Below are 15,985 nucleotides of genomic sequence, written 5' to 3'. Positions count from 1 at the left end.
GAAAATATATGGGGGAAAATACGGACTTTCAAGCTTTTTCTGCACAAGTCATAGAAAAATTTCTTCACTCATAACTTTATTACGCTTACTCAGATTTAGAAATAAATTTGATTTTCTGATCCGTAAATATGCATCGTTTAAGTCAAAACACAAAGTTATCCAACATTTCACGAATGTCACAAAATGGACCCATTTTTATAGTGTTTTTTGATATAAAAAAGTCAACGAAAAGTGCATAATTTTTCAATGAAAATGCTTGAAGCAAAATATTTTACCACGTATAATCCCATTTGTTGTTATCATAGGCGATTTTAACATTGAAAAATCGATTTTTGTACAAAATTTTCAATTTTTCGCGTTTTCAAAAATGAACTCAAAAAAGTTAAAATGATGTGCATTAATGATAATAGTAATTGTTTCAATTGAAAAAAGTGTATTTGTGAAGAATATCCCAAAAAAAAAATCGACACAAAATTAATTATTCCAAAAATTATTTTTATTTTCTGTGAAAAGCAAAGTCGCTTCTTATCACAATCGGATATGTGTGATTATTTTTGAAATCATGTTTTTGCCAGCAAAATTCTCGGTTCGAAAAATATTTCTTAATATTTTCAAACTAACATTTAAAAGTTCAAAATTTTTTTAAAGACATCTTCATGTTGATTTCCTGCGAAGCATTTGCTTTTGAAACAGGAGTGATAATTCAACAATTTGAATTCAAAATCTTTTTCTAATAATAAACAACATCTGAAAAATCAATGTCCCGAAAAAAATTATGATTTCAAAAATAATCACACATATAGTCACAAAAGGTTGCGCAAAAACCGATGTGATCATATCAGATTGAGACAGTCCTAAAAATTTTAATTGTTAGCACATCTTGATCAAATTTCTGTTCCCACTCATGGAACTTCATAGGAAAGTGTTAAATAGCATTATTAAAATATGGCTTCCACTTTGGGAAGTTTTATGAGTGCAAACAAATTTTTGATCAAAATATGAAATTTTTGTTTCATTTGAAAATCAAACATTAGCGACTTTTCAAAAAGAGTTACGCAAATAATCTGTTTAATGTGATCATCACTTGTCTGTGTTTTATTATAATATTTCGAAGCAAATTTTCGAATTGTGATTTAAAACGGAATTGACAGTGGGTGTGAAACCCAATGAAAGAACCAAACATAATCCTGGATCAAAAATTTTTAAAAGATTAACCCAATTAGAAATAACTTTTCACTTAGTCGCAAATGTGAAATATTTGTGAAAAATAAGACTTTCCTCATTTGATCATTGATTTTATGTTCATCCCTCAAATTTCTCCACTATGCACTTATTCTCACGCCCAATATGTGTGTATTCAAATTTGCAGAATGTCACAGTATGATGTGTTAATTGAAAAAAAAAACGATCAAAGAAAGTTGTTTATCATTCAACCCAGATATAAAACAATTGAGTCTTTTTAAAAAGAACAACCCAAACGAACTTTGTTTATATCAAATGAAAAATTAAAATCTTATGTTCTTATAACACAAACAAAATTTTTGACTTCATTGTGATAAATGAATATACTTTCAGATAAAATATTTCCAAATACTTATCTTTAGTTTTTCTCCAAGTACGAAATCCGAATCGAAAAGTTCTGATTGATATAACATGACTTCAAGAGATGCAAAACAAATGATATTTATAATATGACGAACTATAATTGTTTAATTAACACTTAAAAACAGAAGTGTTTTTAAACATAAAAGTGGACTTTTAAAAAATTTTTCAAATTTGATTTTTTGATGAATAATCATTGTCAAGGAAATAGACTAATTCACTGCATTATATGGTACTAATTAAAATAACAGTTTGCATTTAGAAAAAATGAAATGAATAAAAAAATAACTTCATCTGCGATAATAATTTCTTTTTCAACAAAATAAATATAATGTCGGTTATTGTGACAAAGAAAATAATTTATATTAACACTCGAATTACAAAAATTTGATTATTCTCAAATTGAATTTTTTGTTGATCACTGGTATTTTCAATTTATATATGAAAGATCGGCTTGGTTGTGAAAGAAAAACAGTTTGTTATTGATGTAATTTGTTTCTATTAGTTTAATACATGTTGTTACATATACTTTAATATCTCTATGAACTAACCAATTGCGTAATTTATTATTGATCATTTGCTTCATGAAAATATTCAAATTTTGATATTGATTTTGTTGATCTTCAATCATTTGAATATTCTTAATGATCTTAAAATAGACATGGCATCTAAATCTGGCAACTTATTTGATTTACTGTTGGCTGAAGAAAAAAGGAACGAAAAGCTCGGAAAGAAGGCACAAAAGCAACAAAAACTTCAGGAGGCAACTCGAACTCAAACAAAGGGAGCAAAAGCTTCAGAAAAGAAAGGAGCTGTTTCGGAGAAGAAAGAAGCACATGGATTTCAACCCGTTGTTGATGCAGCTAGGCCAGAGAAAAGAGTTTATGATCGCATTTCAGGAACTGGAAGAGGGTTTGAGAGTTTTTTAAATGTTAATAAAATTTATTTTATTTGCTATGTGTGTAAATAGAAAGGAAGTTGCTAAAGGCGGCCATGGAGGTTGGGGAAGCACTGTCGATAAACATGAAGTTGAAGAAGCAAAGGAAGAAGTGTTGAAGGAAGTCGCTGGAGAGGAAAAAACAGAAGAAAAGAAAGCCGAAGTTGAAGGAACAACAAAGACAGAAGAGAAAAAAGACGAGAAGAAAGAAAAAGTTCCTGAATTGACACCTGAAGAGAGAAAAGCTCTTGAAGAAGAAAAGAAGAAAGAAGAGAGAAGAAAATTCTTGGAAAATGCTAAAACTCTTGAGGAATATGAAGCTAATCTGGCCGCTCAGAGAGTATTGTTTAAGGAACGCAAAGCTGCACATATTGAGACAGATGAATCAATTGATTTATCTCAATACACAGTAATCAGCGAAGGAAAATCCGCACCAAAGCCAAAACCAAAGCCCGCAAAAGAGCAAAAGAAGACTGAAAAGAAAGTCGAAAAGAAAGTCGAAAAGAAAGTCGAAAAGAAGGATGAGAAAAAAGTCGAAAAGAAAGAAGAGAAAAAGACAGAAAAGAAAGAAGAGAAAAAAGCTGGCAAAAAGGAAGAACCCAAAAAAGGAGGAAAGAAGGAAGAACCAAAGAAAGGTGGTAAAAAAGAGGAACCCAAAAAGGTAGAGAAGAAGGGAGATAAAAAAGCAGGCAAAAAGGAAGAGCCAAAGAAAGGAGGAAAGAAAGAGGAGAAAAAAGAAGAAAAGAAAGAAGAAGAAGAAAATACCCTTCTTCCAGAAATTATTAAGCCAAAACAACAACCACAACCGAAAAAGAAGAAGGCCAATGAGCCAGCTGTTAAGGTTGAAGAATTTTCAACCGCCTGGTTCTTCCAAGGTGTGCAGCCACGCAAGGAAAGCGACAACCGCAAAGGAAGAAAACCAGAGGAAGCCAAAGGACGCCGCATGGGTGACAAAGCACCACAAGCTGCAAAGCCAGCATCTGCCTCAGCCTCCGCTGCACCAGCTGTTGACCAGCCAGTCGTTGCACAGACATGGCGTCCAGGGCAAGGAACAACAGTGAAGCCCCTGACAAAACCCGAAGAAACCAAGAAACCAGCACCTGGAGCTGCACCAAAACCACAAGGTGCTGCTCAAAGTGCTCCAAAACAAGGAGCAGCAAAGGCACCGGCTCAGAAGCCACAGCCGAAAGCCACAAAACTGCCCGATAACGCATTCCCAGCTTTGGGGAAAAAGGGAAAATAAAACATACACCTAAAAGTTTTGCTCTTATTAAGAGCAATTGTGATGACTGATAGATCCTAAAAATGAAGTGAAAATACATAATGAGGAAGAAAGTTGAAAGAAAGAAAAAGATATTGATCTCAGGAAACAATCTTCGCTTTGAAGAAGAGAAAAAGCAAGCATAAATGCAATTTCACATTTTTCGTTCATTTGTTTTTATTCTCAAATATCAGTAAAGCATTATTTATTGAAGTCTTGCATTTTGTTTGTTGTTCTCTCTTTCTTGTGATATGTTTGTTTTCTTTGTTTCTACTGTGCTACCTCTTTCTTCTTCAATCTTTCTTGTTTTGCGTTTTCCCAACGTTTTTCGGATCAATCAACCGATCTAGTCCCACCAACTTATGTCTTTTTTTTTCAAAGGGAAATGAAAAAATTTGAAAGGTGAAAAAAAAAAAAATGAAAAAAGGAAATACCATGAACATTTAAGGTGAGATGATGTTAATAAACAAAAAAGAGAAAAAGAAATACAAACAGAAAAGTGATATGAAAATAAATCGTACAAATTAAAGACTACAAATTAAACAAAAATGAAAAGATTGGAGAATAAAATAAACACTTCAAAGAGAACATTTCCACACAAAATTTACTAATAATATGACAAAGTACATTGTAATGCTTCAAAAGAGAATAAGCCTTCAAAGAATGTGCTAAAATAAAATCACATTACTGGTCAATAAGACCCATTTTTGTCGCCATATTCACCCAACCCGTAAACATTTTCTCCAGTTTGACTTGTCCGAACTGTTTCGTAGCAGCTATAATTTCTCCGACGTTGCTGACAGTCATCATCTCGAGCAGCGCATTGTAGCACATCATCCTCAGCCTCGGTATGCCCCATCTTTCTCCCAGTGAATGCAGCTCCACCAGCACCTCCGGCGCCAGCTGCAGCATCGCCACAGGCTCACCAGACATTGCACCTGCCTTGAACGGGAAAGGCTCGCCCAGCTTTGTGGCTGAGTTGACCAGCAGCGAGGGAGTCAGCACAGACGGGCGGTTGGCATTCAGATGTGCACTCAGCAGAGCATGGGGCTGCAGCGATGAGGCCAAAATAGAGCCATCCTGTGCCTCGTTCGCCTTTTGGATGGCAAGCGACTCGGCGGCGTCTTCCTTCCGGTGCTCCAACTCTGTCAGCGCCATCTCCATCTCCCAGCACTCCTCTTCTTCCAGCAGGCTCATCACCCGCTGCAGCTCGTCAATAGCTGTCCGGTAAACAGCCACTTCCTCTTCGTCCAGGTGCCTTTTCGCATTCCCTCCTTCTGCTGCGCTGTCTTCCTCGCTCTCGCTTTCTGACGGCGTCTCCACAAACTCCGACGACTGCTCGTCAATCTCGTCAGACTCGTCCTCTTCATCGTCATCTCCTCTGACTCTGCCTTGCATCAGCATCTGGTTCCTCTCTCTTTCTCTTTCTCTCTCGTCAAACGGGTCTGGCGAGCCCAGCCTCTCCTCCCCTTCTTCATCCATCGCTGGAGGCACCGCTGTCATCGGCCGGCTGATCATATCTTCGTCTTCTGCAGGTGGGACAGCTGTCATCACTCTCTCAGGAAACTCTTCCTCGTCCTCTGCAGGCGGAACAGCTGTCATCACACGCTCAGGTATATCTTCGTCCTCTGGCTGCTGAGAAAGAAGAGGAAGAGAGGAAGGCGCAGGCAGATCAGTAGGGAGTGAGTTTTCGTCCTTTGGATCAATAGTTGGGTCCATCGGAGGTGGGGTTGTCAATAGATCATGCTCTCCGTCTTTCATCCCTTTCAGCCCATCGTCTATATCTGGCAAGTCGCTTTCCTTCATTTCCTCCATATTTTTGCGTGCAACTGGCGCTGATGGCATAATCACTGACTCGTTCAGTTCTCCTTCGCCTAGCTTCTTCTCTGCATCACCGCCAGACTCCATCGCCAGCCGCTTCTTCTCCTCCCTTTCAGCTTTCCTCTTCTCTCTCTCTTCTCTTTTCACTCTTCTTCTCTCCTCTCGCTCTGCTTTCCGCTTGAGCCACGCCTCCTTCCGCAGTCTGCGTCTCTCTCGTCTCTCTCTCTTCTCCCTCTCCTTCATCGCCTTCTGCGCTGCCTTGTCGTCGCCATACCACACTGGAGAAAAGTCCATCCCAAGCTCAACATCCACCTCTGACAAAGGAGTCGACTCAGATTCACTCAAGCTGCTGTTCTCTGAACCACTCCCGTTTTCTGCTCCTGCTCCATTTGCACTTTGCTTTTTCGCCTTTCTTTTCCCCTTTCCCATCAGTTTCTCATTCATCCTCTTAATTTTCCTTTCCCTTGCTCTCCTCCTCCTCTCCTCCCTTCTCTCTTTCCTCGTCTCTATTCCTCTCCACACACTCTCCTTCATCCCACACCCAGTCAGCCACACGCCGTCCATGTAGTTCTTCATCACCACCAGCAGATGCCCTTCCTCCTTCGGCACAGGCGCTATCCTCAGAGGCAGCACATAGTCGCTGTATGCATAGCAGAGCATCTCTGTGAACACTGCTGACGACACACTCAGCACTGGGCAGCCCCTCTGCATGTCCTTCCAGCTCTTCCGCCGCTTCACCACCAGCTGCAACGTGTTCTCAAACAGCATCCGCAGCTCCTTCGCCTTCGGGCGCACGTTCCGCAGCACCATCATTTTGAACTCCCGCCGGCATTTTTCCACCTCGTGCCAGTCTTCACGAGGACTCATGTACTGCTCCAGCTGCGGCAGACGCTCCCGGATGATGAAGGAATGCACCAGAATTGGCTTGCTCTGGAAGTTGATGATGCTGTCGCTTGTTTCGATGTCGCCTACCATCGACAGCATGTTCAAGTGGAACGGGGTCACTCCCATGCTGGCAAGCTCAGCAGTGACTAAGCGCTCCTTCAGCCGGAGGCGATGTGCAGGGGCGAGGGACGGGATCAGAGGATATGTTGGGGTTTCATCAGAAGAAGAAGATGCTGATGAAGCAGAAGCAGAGGAAGATGAAGATTTAACAGTGGGAAGAGTGACAACCGGGAGCAGCAGCTCTGTCAGCAACGAGGAGACATACGAGACGCTGGGCGGGATGGGCGGTGGAGGCTTTGCCAGCGCGTCTGAAGGAGGAGGCGGTGGAGGAGGCGGAGCCATCGCAGTCAACGAGGCAACCAGCTGTGCAGAAAGCGGATGGAGGATGCGCGAAGCCAGCGATCTCAGCCGGTCGATGGCGTGTTCTGAATGAAGAGGATCTTTCTTCTGCTTCTGAATGGCTGTATTTTGTGATGGCTGCGCAGCGGCAGAGGAAGCAGAAGAATTTGACAGTGTGCGATCTTTGCGTGTTGCATTGGGCTTTGCAATGCCCTTTTGAGGAGCCTGTTCGAGCATCGTGACAACAGGGATGGTGGGAGCAGACGCCACAATCATCTCCACATTCACATTTCCATTCGCACTGCCTTTCCCTTTCTTCTTTGCCCCTCCTTTCTTCGGAGCCATCCGAGCATCCTCAAACAAAGCAGGGTCGAGTGTGGGGTCGTATCTCTCCTCTTCTGCAATGTCCAGTGTGGGTGCTGTTGGCAATGCTTTCACAGCAGCATGCGAATCAGGCCCAGCCAGCTTCGATGGCAGCATCGCTGCTGCAGTCGCCCCGTTCGTTGCTGCGAGAATAGCAAAAGTGAATCCCGAGCCAGAAAGCGAGGCTGAAAAGCGCGGGCGGTCAAACCCTCCGTGGCGAAACAGAGTTGGGCACGAAAACTCGCCACTTTCAGGGAGCACAACACCCGAGAGACGAGTGGATGCACGAGAGAGACGCTTCAATGTGGAGGAAGTGGAAGACATGTTCATTGACTGAGCGAGTGGGGGCATGGTGGCAGACAAGGGGAGGGACTTCTTTGTGAGAGTGGATGCCAACAAAGAAGGGGAAACAGACATCGACAGGCGGGCAGAGGCACGCTGGGGTGCTCTGTTGAGAGAAAGAGACAGTTTGCCCTTTTTTGTCGACTGCGCTTTAGAGCCACTTCCACCACCAATGCCATCGCCATCTTCTGCAGAAGGCAGCAGCGAAAGAGAGTTGGCCAAAGAAACAGGGGTGATTGTGTCTGGCAGCATCGAGATTCCAGAGCCAGTGCGCATCAGAGACGTCGCAAAGGACGAGATGAACGGCGCAGACGTCGCTGCTTCTCTCTCCTCGTCTGTCGCTGCCTGTGCAATTTCGAGCAAATTCTCCTCTCTTTTCGGCGCGTGCTGCTCGGACTCAGCAGAGGAAGGCGCCAGCATCGACGACTGCTGCGCCAGGAAGCGGTCTTTGGAGATGGTCGTGTCTGGCACAAGGGAGTTGAAACAGCAGTGGAACGACGTCTGCACAGATGCAATACCTGGTGGCAGAGATTGTGAGAAGGGGAGGCGCGGGTGGAGGGAGAGATGGGAAGAAGGCAGGCGCCACATCTGCGGTGTCAGCGAAACAGCTGCTGTGCTTTCTTTCTTCGGCCCTTTCTTCTCTCGTGTTGTGAGGATCTTCTTGTATTGTGTGACACAATCGCCAAGGAAGTTGTTGAGGTCGCTGACTGTTGGATCACTCGGAGGAAGAACAAGCAGCTCTTCCATTGCATCTTCAGCTTCTTCCTCGTCTACTTCATTCACTGCTGCTCCACCTTCCGCTGCTGACGCATCGTCTCTCTTCTTGTTCTCCTTCTCTGGATCTGAAGAATTCGAGTTGTCGTTCTTCTCGTTCGCTTCATCGTCGCCATCGCTGCTCGATTCGTTGTCGTCTTCGTCGTTTGAGTCTGAGTTTGGCTCATCCAATTCGTCGTCCTGTGCCAACTCGTCCAGCGGGTCTCCCTCTTCATCCTCATCCTCCTCTTCCCCCGCATCTTCTCCGCCTTCGTCGATCCACCCCATCCCGCTCTTCAGGCCGTTCTCCTTCAGAATCCAGATCTCGTCTCCTTCAGCCACACGCCGCTCGCACTTGATCTTCTGGCCTGAGTAGATGATCCACGGCGCCTCCACTTTCTCGTTCGCTTCGCGTATTTTGCTGTTCTGCTGCGCATCGTCCTCTCCTGCACTCGAATCACGCCCCAGCCACGCTTCCCACATCACCCCCTTTCGCAGCTTCTCCTCTCTTCTCCTCTTCCTTTCTGTCTGCAGCAGCTCCAGCGCGTTCTCCTCATCGACTCCAACACAACCTTCATCCACACCCATTCCGATGGTCAGGTTGACACCCAACGTGCCGAGGCATCTTTCGACGAACTGTGGAATGCTCTGACTGAAAGGCTTTAAGGGAATAACGTGTATGTCGGAAGGCATCTGCCTCTCGGCAACACCTCCGTGGATGTAAAGCTTGTCTCCCATCACAACAGAAACAAGGTTAGATCTGCATAACAAGAGAGAATAAACATAGCAGAAATGAGTGAAAAAAAAAAATATTATTACAAGAAAAATAATCTAAAAAAATATCAATGAACAAACCTAGGAACTGGTGGAGTACCAGCACAGCAAAGCAGTCGCCATTGATTGTTGAGTGGATTGTATTCCCATAAGTCGTTTAGTCTTCCAGTTGCTTGTCCGCCAAAAAGATACATACGTCCTTCATAAACAGAAACAGTGTGACCGACACGACGCGAAGGAATAAGCTGTCCAACTTCTGGATTAATCTTTGTCCATTTCAGATTGATCATGTCAAATTTGTACAGATGCCCAATGATTCCAGCGGTTTCCACTCCTTCTTGCTGAGATAAAATGGAGCCTCCAAATACATACATGAAATGACCAATTGCGCATGCAGAGTGCAAGTAAACAGGCTTTGGAATATCTGCGTCGCTGCTTGATCCTTTTGGAACATGATGAATCCATCTCCGTTCGGCTTTAATGTTTTTAACAAAGAATTAAACAAGAAGTCTAACAATTCAATGAAAATAACATACTGATTTTGTATTGATACACATCATTGTAAAGATCTTTTGGTACGTTGTATCCACCAAAAATCCAAATTGAATCATCGTAATAAACAGCTGTATGAGAACCACGAGGAGTTGGAACAGAACCAGAGGCTCGAATTTGTGAACACGTTCCATCGTCCAAGTTATAATCATAAAGCTCATTGACACGAACAGAAAAATCTTTTCCTCCGAACACATAAACATGATTTCCTACAATAGTGCTAGTATGATAGTAACGCTTTGAAGGCTTTGCGGGAAGAACCTTGCATTCACCAGTTTCTGATGGAATAAAAATGAATGAACATGATAAGATTGTTTGCATTTTTAAACGCAAGAAAAAAACAATTTGCAATTAGAAAATGCATAAGAGTTACAAAAAAGTTACATTGCACGTTGAAAATTAGAAATGTTTACACACCAGGCTGAACAATAAGCATGTTGTTTGGATTCTTTCCACATCCACCATAAAGGTGAATTTGCCCCTTATAAACCACTCCAGTATGCGTATTAAATGCGCTTACAGCGTTTTTGATTGGAATGGTCTTCCATTTTGGAATGGTCGAAGTGATCATTCGTGGAATGGAGGAAGTGAATTTTGACAGTCAAAAATGGGTCTTCAATAAAAATTTGTACAAAAGATTTTCTATTTAATTTTATGATTTTTATTCTGATTTTGCTATATAACTCAAATTTATTGGAAATACAATGAAATTAAAAAATTTCATATCGTTTTTCACCAAAGGATCAATTTTCAAAAACAGAATTATCACAGAAAAAATAAAAATGCAATAACGAATAACAACTCACAAAACTTGCAAAGAGAATAAAACAATCTTTTGAAACAGATTCAAAATATGCAAAAATATTGAAATACACAATATTCTTAAAAAAACAAAACACGGAAACAGTGTTCCATTCAGTTTTGTTTTTTCTCTTTTGGTAATGATTTAATTCAATTTAGAATTATAAAATTGTGCAATTTAAATCACTTCAAGTTTCATCTATCTGAGCAAGATTTGAAAACTGTTTTAAAAGCTGCTGCATCAGAGTCGGATCATCATACGTGATGCGATTGAGTATTTCAGAAGCCTCAAGATATTTGTCAGTATATTTTGAAATAATTTCAGATTTTACTTTTATTTTTACCCACGCATCCTTTGAATAATAATATAATTTCAGTTTGTCAACAAAGATATTAATGCTAGGAAATGATACAAACTGGTTCCGCTTTAGCCTTTAACTTGAGCGAAGATATTTCTGATTCGATATGTTCGCTCATAAGCCTTAGAATGTTCCTTAACTTTGAACTTAAAAAAAATTATAATTTGAATAATTGATTCAAATTAATTCAAACTTATCATCAAATAATTCTTTTATAAGTAATTCACATGACTCAATATGACGACAAACAAGTTTTTCTGCAAAATTTTCAATTTTTACCAAAACTCCACAATTTTCAGTAGTTATAATAGGAATTCTGGAACTAATAGTTTCTAATGCAGAAAAAGTTTGAACAGAATTAGAAACAGTTGATTTCCAATAATTAATCAGTTTTTCCATTTTACAAATGAGTGTTTTGATCGATCTCGATATAAAAGTTTTTTTAATGAGATGAAAAGATAGAAATAGATCAGAACATCAACAACAGTAAATAGCTATTAACGTGTGAGAAGGTGAAAGAAGGTTGAGGAACTCAACATATGTAAGTAGTATAAAATAAAATCAAGAATATACCAAACCAATCAAAACAATTAATTAATTACTTTTCATCAAATCTCCGACGAAATCGAATGCATCGTCGGATTTTGAATTAAGAAAGTCAAAGGCGCTGTCACTCCCTCCTTGTGACGACGACCCTTTCTTTGGATTGACGAGATGAGCCTGCTCCTTCACGAACGGAGACGGGTTAGAGACATATGGTGAGATTTGGGTAGGATGTGTGTAAGGCTGCTGCATTGGCACTGACATGTTCATTGGAGCTTGTTGAGCCATTCCCACAGGAGCCATCGCAGGATAAGGATAGCCATATCCCATCTGCTGAGGAATTTGTGTCTGCTGTTGTTGTTGTTGCTGCTGTGAAGGATACATCTGGTTCATGTACGGCTGTGTCTGCACAGTCGGTGGCTGTGTTGTAAGTGCTGTCAGCTCAGCAAGAATAGAGCTTGTTTGTGGTGCAGCTGATGCTGTTGAAGCTGGACCGGCTGTCGATGCAGGTGTTGAAAAAGAGCCCGAGTTCAGTCCAAATGGATCGTCATTCGATGCAGCGGGGGCAGCAGACGTTGATGACGAGCCACCAAACATCAAAGTAATGTCATTTGCTGCAGAAGATGAAGATGTGTTTGAGGTGGTTGGGGCTGCAGTTGAAGTGCTAGGTGCATTTGTTGACCCTTGCGATGCCCAATCCAATGAGATAAGCAGATCGTCGCCACCAGCGCTGCTGCTGTTACTTTGAGCTGCAGTGTTAGCTGCAGACGAAGATGCCGGTGCGACTCTTCGGACAGACGATGATTGCACACGGCGAACAGGCGAAGGAGATGGGCTGGGAGAGACAGTGACCACTCCCGTGATTCCGATCCGCTCCAGCACCAGCGCTGCTTTCTGTTTGGCTGCTGCGTTTGTGAGCTGCTTGGCGCCTTCAATCACAGCGTCCTTCTGCGCAATCACAAGACGCATGATGGTTGGCCTGAGCGCAACAAACGATGGATCAGTCAATGCAGCAAGGCAGAAGAATGCTTTGCCTCTGACAATCGCATTCTCATCGACACACTTGTCAGCCAAGCAGGCAGTCACAAACGTCAAATCTGACCGCTTTGCTGTCTCAATAAAGTGGTTCATCACCTGTTTTGGTGGAGCTGAGCCAACACCCGCAGCCACACACGCCTCATCCACCAGCTTCACTTCCATGTCACCTGTGGTTGACCGCACATCCGGAAGAGGTCCAGAGCCCGCTGCCAACGAGGAGGCAGTCGATGAGGTGGGGACGTATGTTGACGTTGCAGGGCCTGAAGAATAGGAGCCCATGCTGCTGGAGGCGTCAGAGCCCATCGACGCTGACAGCCCCTCGCGGATGGATGCAGCTGTGCGAGATGTGGATTGCTGCGCTCCTTGTGACAGGGTGATCGTCTCATTCGCTGTCTCTTCACTGTCAAACCCACCGAACTTGCGAGGTGCAAGCGTTTTGGTTTCCATTTCCTTTGCTGCTCTTTGTGCTCTGAAATCTGGCATCTGCTCGGCAGCTGCTTTTGGATCTCCAGTAATCTTGAAAGATGAGTCAACTCTCTCATTTATTCCAAACTTTGCTGAAGAAGAAGAAGATCCTCCGGTCATAGCATCAATTGCAGATCTAACCGTTCCCATCACTGCTCCAACGATTCCTTTTTTTTCACCGTCGATTGCTAATAATGTGAATTTGGTTAAATATAAATGCATATTTATAAAATGAGAATAATCAAGAAAATATTTTTAAAGTGTCAAAAACAAACGTTCGAGAGCAGCAGATCCAACCCCTTCTAATGTTCTCAATGGCCCAATTCCTTGAGCTTTTGACTCCATATCTCGAAGAAAGCTGTCTCCTGACATGTCATCATAAACACTCACCTGTTTTTTTCCTTTTTCATACATTTGATTTAAAACCATCTTTAAATATAATCATTTTAAATTTCAAAGATTATAGATAGTTGATGTTTTGAATTGCACACTTTTGATTGTTCTTGATATTGAGCAAAGTTTGCTTTATCCGAATCAGATCGAATTGGAGGTGGTTGTGCTTTATTAAAATAATAAATAAATAAATAATAGATCGAATGTTATTTAAAAAATCTATAAATAGCAAACAAGCAAATTTGTGAAGTAGTTCACTTTGAGATCGAACTTGTTCCCTGAAAGATGGATGCCCCCTTTCCATGCAAGCAACCAATACAATAGACGCTTTTAAACGTGATTCTAATGACGTGCAGCCGAATCTAGAAACCAATGCATGACATATTTTATCTGAAGATTCGAGTGATTCCTTGGTTGCACCTGAAACACAAATAGCCAATAAAATTAACTTTTTAAATGTCAATGCATACTTACGACATTTTCAACTTCAACTCCAGTAATCGGGACTCCGGTTGCTTTCACAGCATTGAATGCAACAGCCATTTTCCTTCGAGTTCTGTTCTGTTAGTATTTTATGGGCTTTGCCATAATAAATAAATGATTATTTATTCCTATTCATTTGAAGCATTATTCTCGAATATTAAGTAATTGCGCAGTTTCTCCTAAAAGAACTCTTCAAATGCTTTCATGTATCTTTGTAATATCTTTGAATTCCTACAATTTGAGTGATATTTGTACAGTCTGTCCAAAAAAAATGTTGATCTGTCCAAAAAAAATGTAGATCATCCCTCAAAATAAAAAAAAAGAGATATTCCCACAATCTCTAGCTGAAATTATAAGAAAAATTCAATGCAAACAATTTCCTTTCTGGATGCGAGAACACCAAACAAAAGGACGTTATTGAGCAGCCAAGTTCCAGACATCTCTGAATACAGAGTTGAATATATGGCAACACATTTTTTACATCCTTTTGAAGAAATGATGCATGAAAATATTAGAATGAGAGCAGCTTTGAAAGAAAAGGAAGAAAGAGAAAAAAAAATTGAACAATTCAGGCAGAAGGATACACAGGTGGAAGGAAAATGCAAAAGGCCATACACTCCAGCAACTGTCGAAAAAAGAAAAAAACTTACAGATTTATTCAGAATTTATGGAAGAAGCAAATCCGAAAGCTGGTATGCGAATGAATGCACACTTACAAACATCACCACCAGCAGATATTTACAAAAACTGCAGATTGGAATAGATATTATTCACAATGAAAAACAAAAAGGAAGGAAAAAAATAGTGAACAATGATCGTTACAAGAATCTCATTAGACAGAAAATGAAACAGAATCCATTAACCACCCTTCGAACAATTTCACACGAGCTTTCTTCAACTGGGTTGCATATTTCAAAATCTACTGTACACAATATGCTTCATGAAAAAAACAATGATTCAGATTTGTTCCCGATATTTTCTTTCAAGAGAATTACTGTCAGGCCAGCATACGCAAACACCGACGAAAATAAAAAACAAAGAATTCATTTCATTGAAAAATTATTTCAATACGAGAAAGATGGAGCGCTAATTTTCTACATCGATGAGACGTCATGGAACGTCAGTTGCATCAGGAAATACGGTTGGGCAGAAAAAGGAGAAAAAGTGTTGGTTCCGCCACCTCCACTTTTTCAATCTATAACAGCTATAACATCTATATCCATGTTAGGAATGGGCTACACTGAAGTTATTAGAGGAACAGTTGACCATGAAGTGTTTGAAGCATATATTAAGCGTTTTCTATTATCTATAAAAAATGACAAATCGTCTGTGATCGTAATGGACAACGCAACAATCCATCATATTAACACAGACAGTCTTATTAAAGAAGCCGGACATGTCGTGTTATTCAACGCTGCATATTCTCCAATTTTGAACCCAATCGAGAATATATTTGGTATTTGGAAGGCAAGAGTCGAATCAAATTCGTTAAAGTGGGAAGGGGAGTCACACTTTTTCGCTGAAATGGCAAAAACCTTTGAAGAAATTTCTGCCAGAGAAGTCAGAAAAACTATCATGGATATCGAAACAAATATATGGCCGCAGGTCGTATCCTTGAAGGATCTGTGAATCAAATTTTTCTTTTAATTTTTTCACCATTTCACAAGTTTTTTTTTAGTTTTAAACTAAACATTCGCTTTCTAATTACAATGATTTTTTTTTTTTTTTTTGTTTCAAAAACAAAGTTGAAAAAACACTTGTGTTATTTCTTTATTTGTTCGTTCATTATATTTTTGGCACTTCTGTTAACAAAACAAAAACAAATTAAAACAGAATATCTTTTTATTTTTTATTACAAAAAAAGATAATCACATTATCCAATAGAATAACAAATTCTATTAAATGAGTTGATCATTGAAATGAATACAATAGCTTTATGAAATACAACCACAAACAATACATCAACAACTTTTCTTCAAACATGCTAGATTGTTGAGAAATATGTCGTTGCATTGAAAATCAAAAAAATTATGTGACAAAATATAAAAACAAACGTAAACTTTTCAGCTTGTGAAGCAAAACATACACACTTTGTCAAATTCTGTCACTTTTTTGTTTAAAAAAGAGATATACACATAAAATACTTTTCTATTGAACAAATAACTATTTGCCAAACAATTCCTTGTCAAAATGAAAACAAATAAAAAGATAATG

The 15,985-nt window shown here is 40.4% G+C and overlaps 4 protein-coding genes across 4 annotated transcripts; 2 read left to right on the top strand and 2 right to left on the bottom strand.

The window, feature by feature from the left end:
• Positions 1–1,715: 1,715 nt before the first annotated feature.
• On the top strand, positions 1,716–4,159 carry MONOS_185 (uncharacterized protein). Its single transcript, XM_067871524.1, has 3 exons — positions 1,716–2,076; positions 2,262–2,514; positions 2,573–4,159. The coding sequence occupies exons 2-3, from the start codon at positions 2,264–2,266 to the stop codon at positions 3,780–3,782; spliced, it is 1,461 nt and encodes a 486-aa protein (XP_067728119.1). The 5' UTR covers positions 1,716–2,076; positions 2,262–2,263; the 3' UTR covers positions 3,783–4,159.
• MONOS_184 (putative kelch motif family protein) lies at positions 4,151–10,260 on the bottom strand (the record flags this gene model as incomplete). Its single annotated transcript, XM_067871416.1, has 4 exons — positions 4,151–9,123; positions 9,219–9,612; positions 9,674–9,967; positions 10,107–10,260. The coding sequence occupies 4 exons, from the start codon at positions 10,258–10,260 to the stop codon at positions 4,485–4,487; spliced, it is 5,481 nt and encodes a 1,826-aa protein (XP_067728118.1). The 3' UTR covers positions 4,151–4,484.
• Positions 10,261–11,217: 957 nt separating this feature from the next.
• MONOS_183 (uncharacterized protein) lies at positions 11,218–13,861 on the bottom strand. Its single transcript, XM_067871306.1, has 5 exons — positions 13,759–13,861; positions 13,523–13,708; positions 13,387–13,454; positions 13,171–13,324; positions 11,218–13,083 (listed from the first exon to the last, which is right to left on the bottom strand). Exons 1-5 carry the CDS (start codon positions 13,829–13,831, stop codon positions 11,444–11,446), a joined length of 2,121 nt encoding a protein of 706 aa, XP_067728117.1. The 5' UTR covers positions 13,832–13,861; the 3' UTR covers positions 11,218–11,443.
• A 426-nt stretch (positions 13,862–14,287) lies between these two features.
• On the top strand, positions 14,288–15,400 carry MONOS_182 (putative transposase; the record flags this gene model as incomplete). Its single annotated transcript, XM_067871195.1, has 1 exon — positions 14,288–15,400. One exon carries the CDS (start codon positions 14,288–14,290, stop codon positions 15,398–15,400), a length of 1,113 nt encoding a protein of 370 aa, XP_067728116.1.
• Positions 15,401–15,985: the final 585 nt, after the last annotated feature.

This window comes from Monocercomonoides exilis (genome assembly GCF_001643675.1).
Source record: "Monocercomonoides exilis strain PA203 chromosome Unknown scaffold20-1493094, whole genome shotgun sequence".
Classification (NCBI taxonomy): Eukaryota; Preaxostyla; order Oxymonadida; family Polymastigidae; genus Monocercomonoides; species Monocercomonoides exilis.
The sequence above is the reverse complement of the archived record's forward strand: the minus strand, read 5'-3'. Positions and strand labels throughout refer to the sequence as shown.

Bases quoted from the DNA above. Each gene is read 5' to 3' on its own strand.
- MONOS_185 (XM_067871524.1), top strand. From the start codon at position 2,264: ATGGCATCTAAATCTGGCAACTTATTTGATTTACTGTTGGCTGAAGAA. The intron at 2,515-2,572 runs GTTTGAGAGTTT...GTGTGTAAATAG, and splicing joins ATTTCAGGAACTGGAAGAGG to AAAGGAAGTTGCTAAAGGCG.
- MONOS_183 (XM_067871306.1), bottom strand. From the start codon at position 13,831: ATGGCTGTTGCATTCAATGCTGTGAAAGCAACCGGAGTCCCGATTACT. The intron at 13,709-13,758 runs GTATGCATTGAC...TTTGTGTTTCAG, and splicing joins TGAAGTTGAAAATGTCGTAA to GTGCAACCAAGGAATCACTC. The intron at 13,455-13,522 runs GTTTGCTATTTA...ATTTTAATAAAG, and splicing joins ACTACTTCACAAATTTGCTT to CACAACCACCTCCAATTCGA.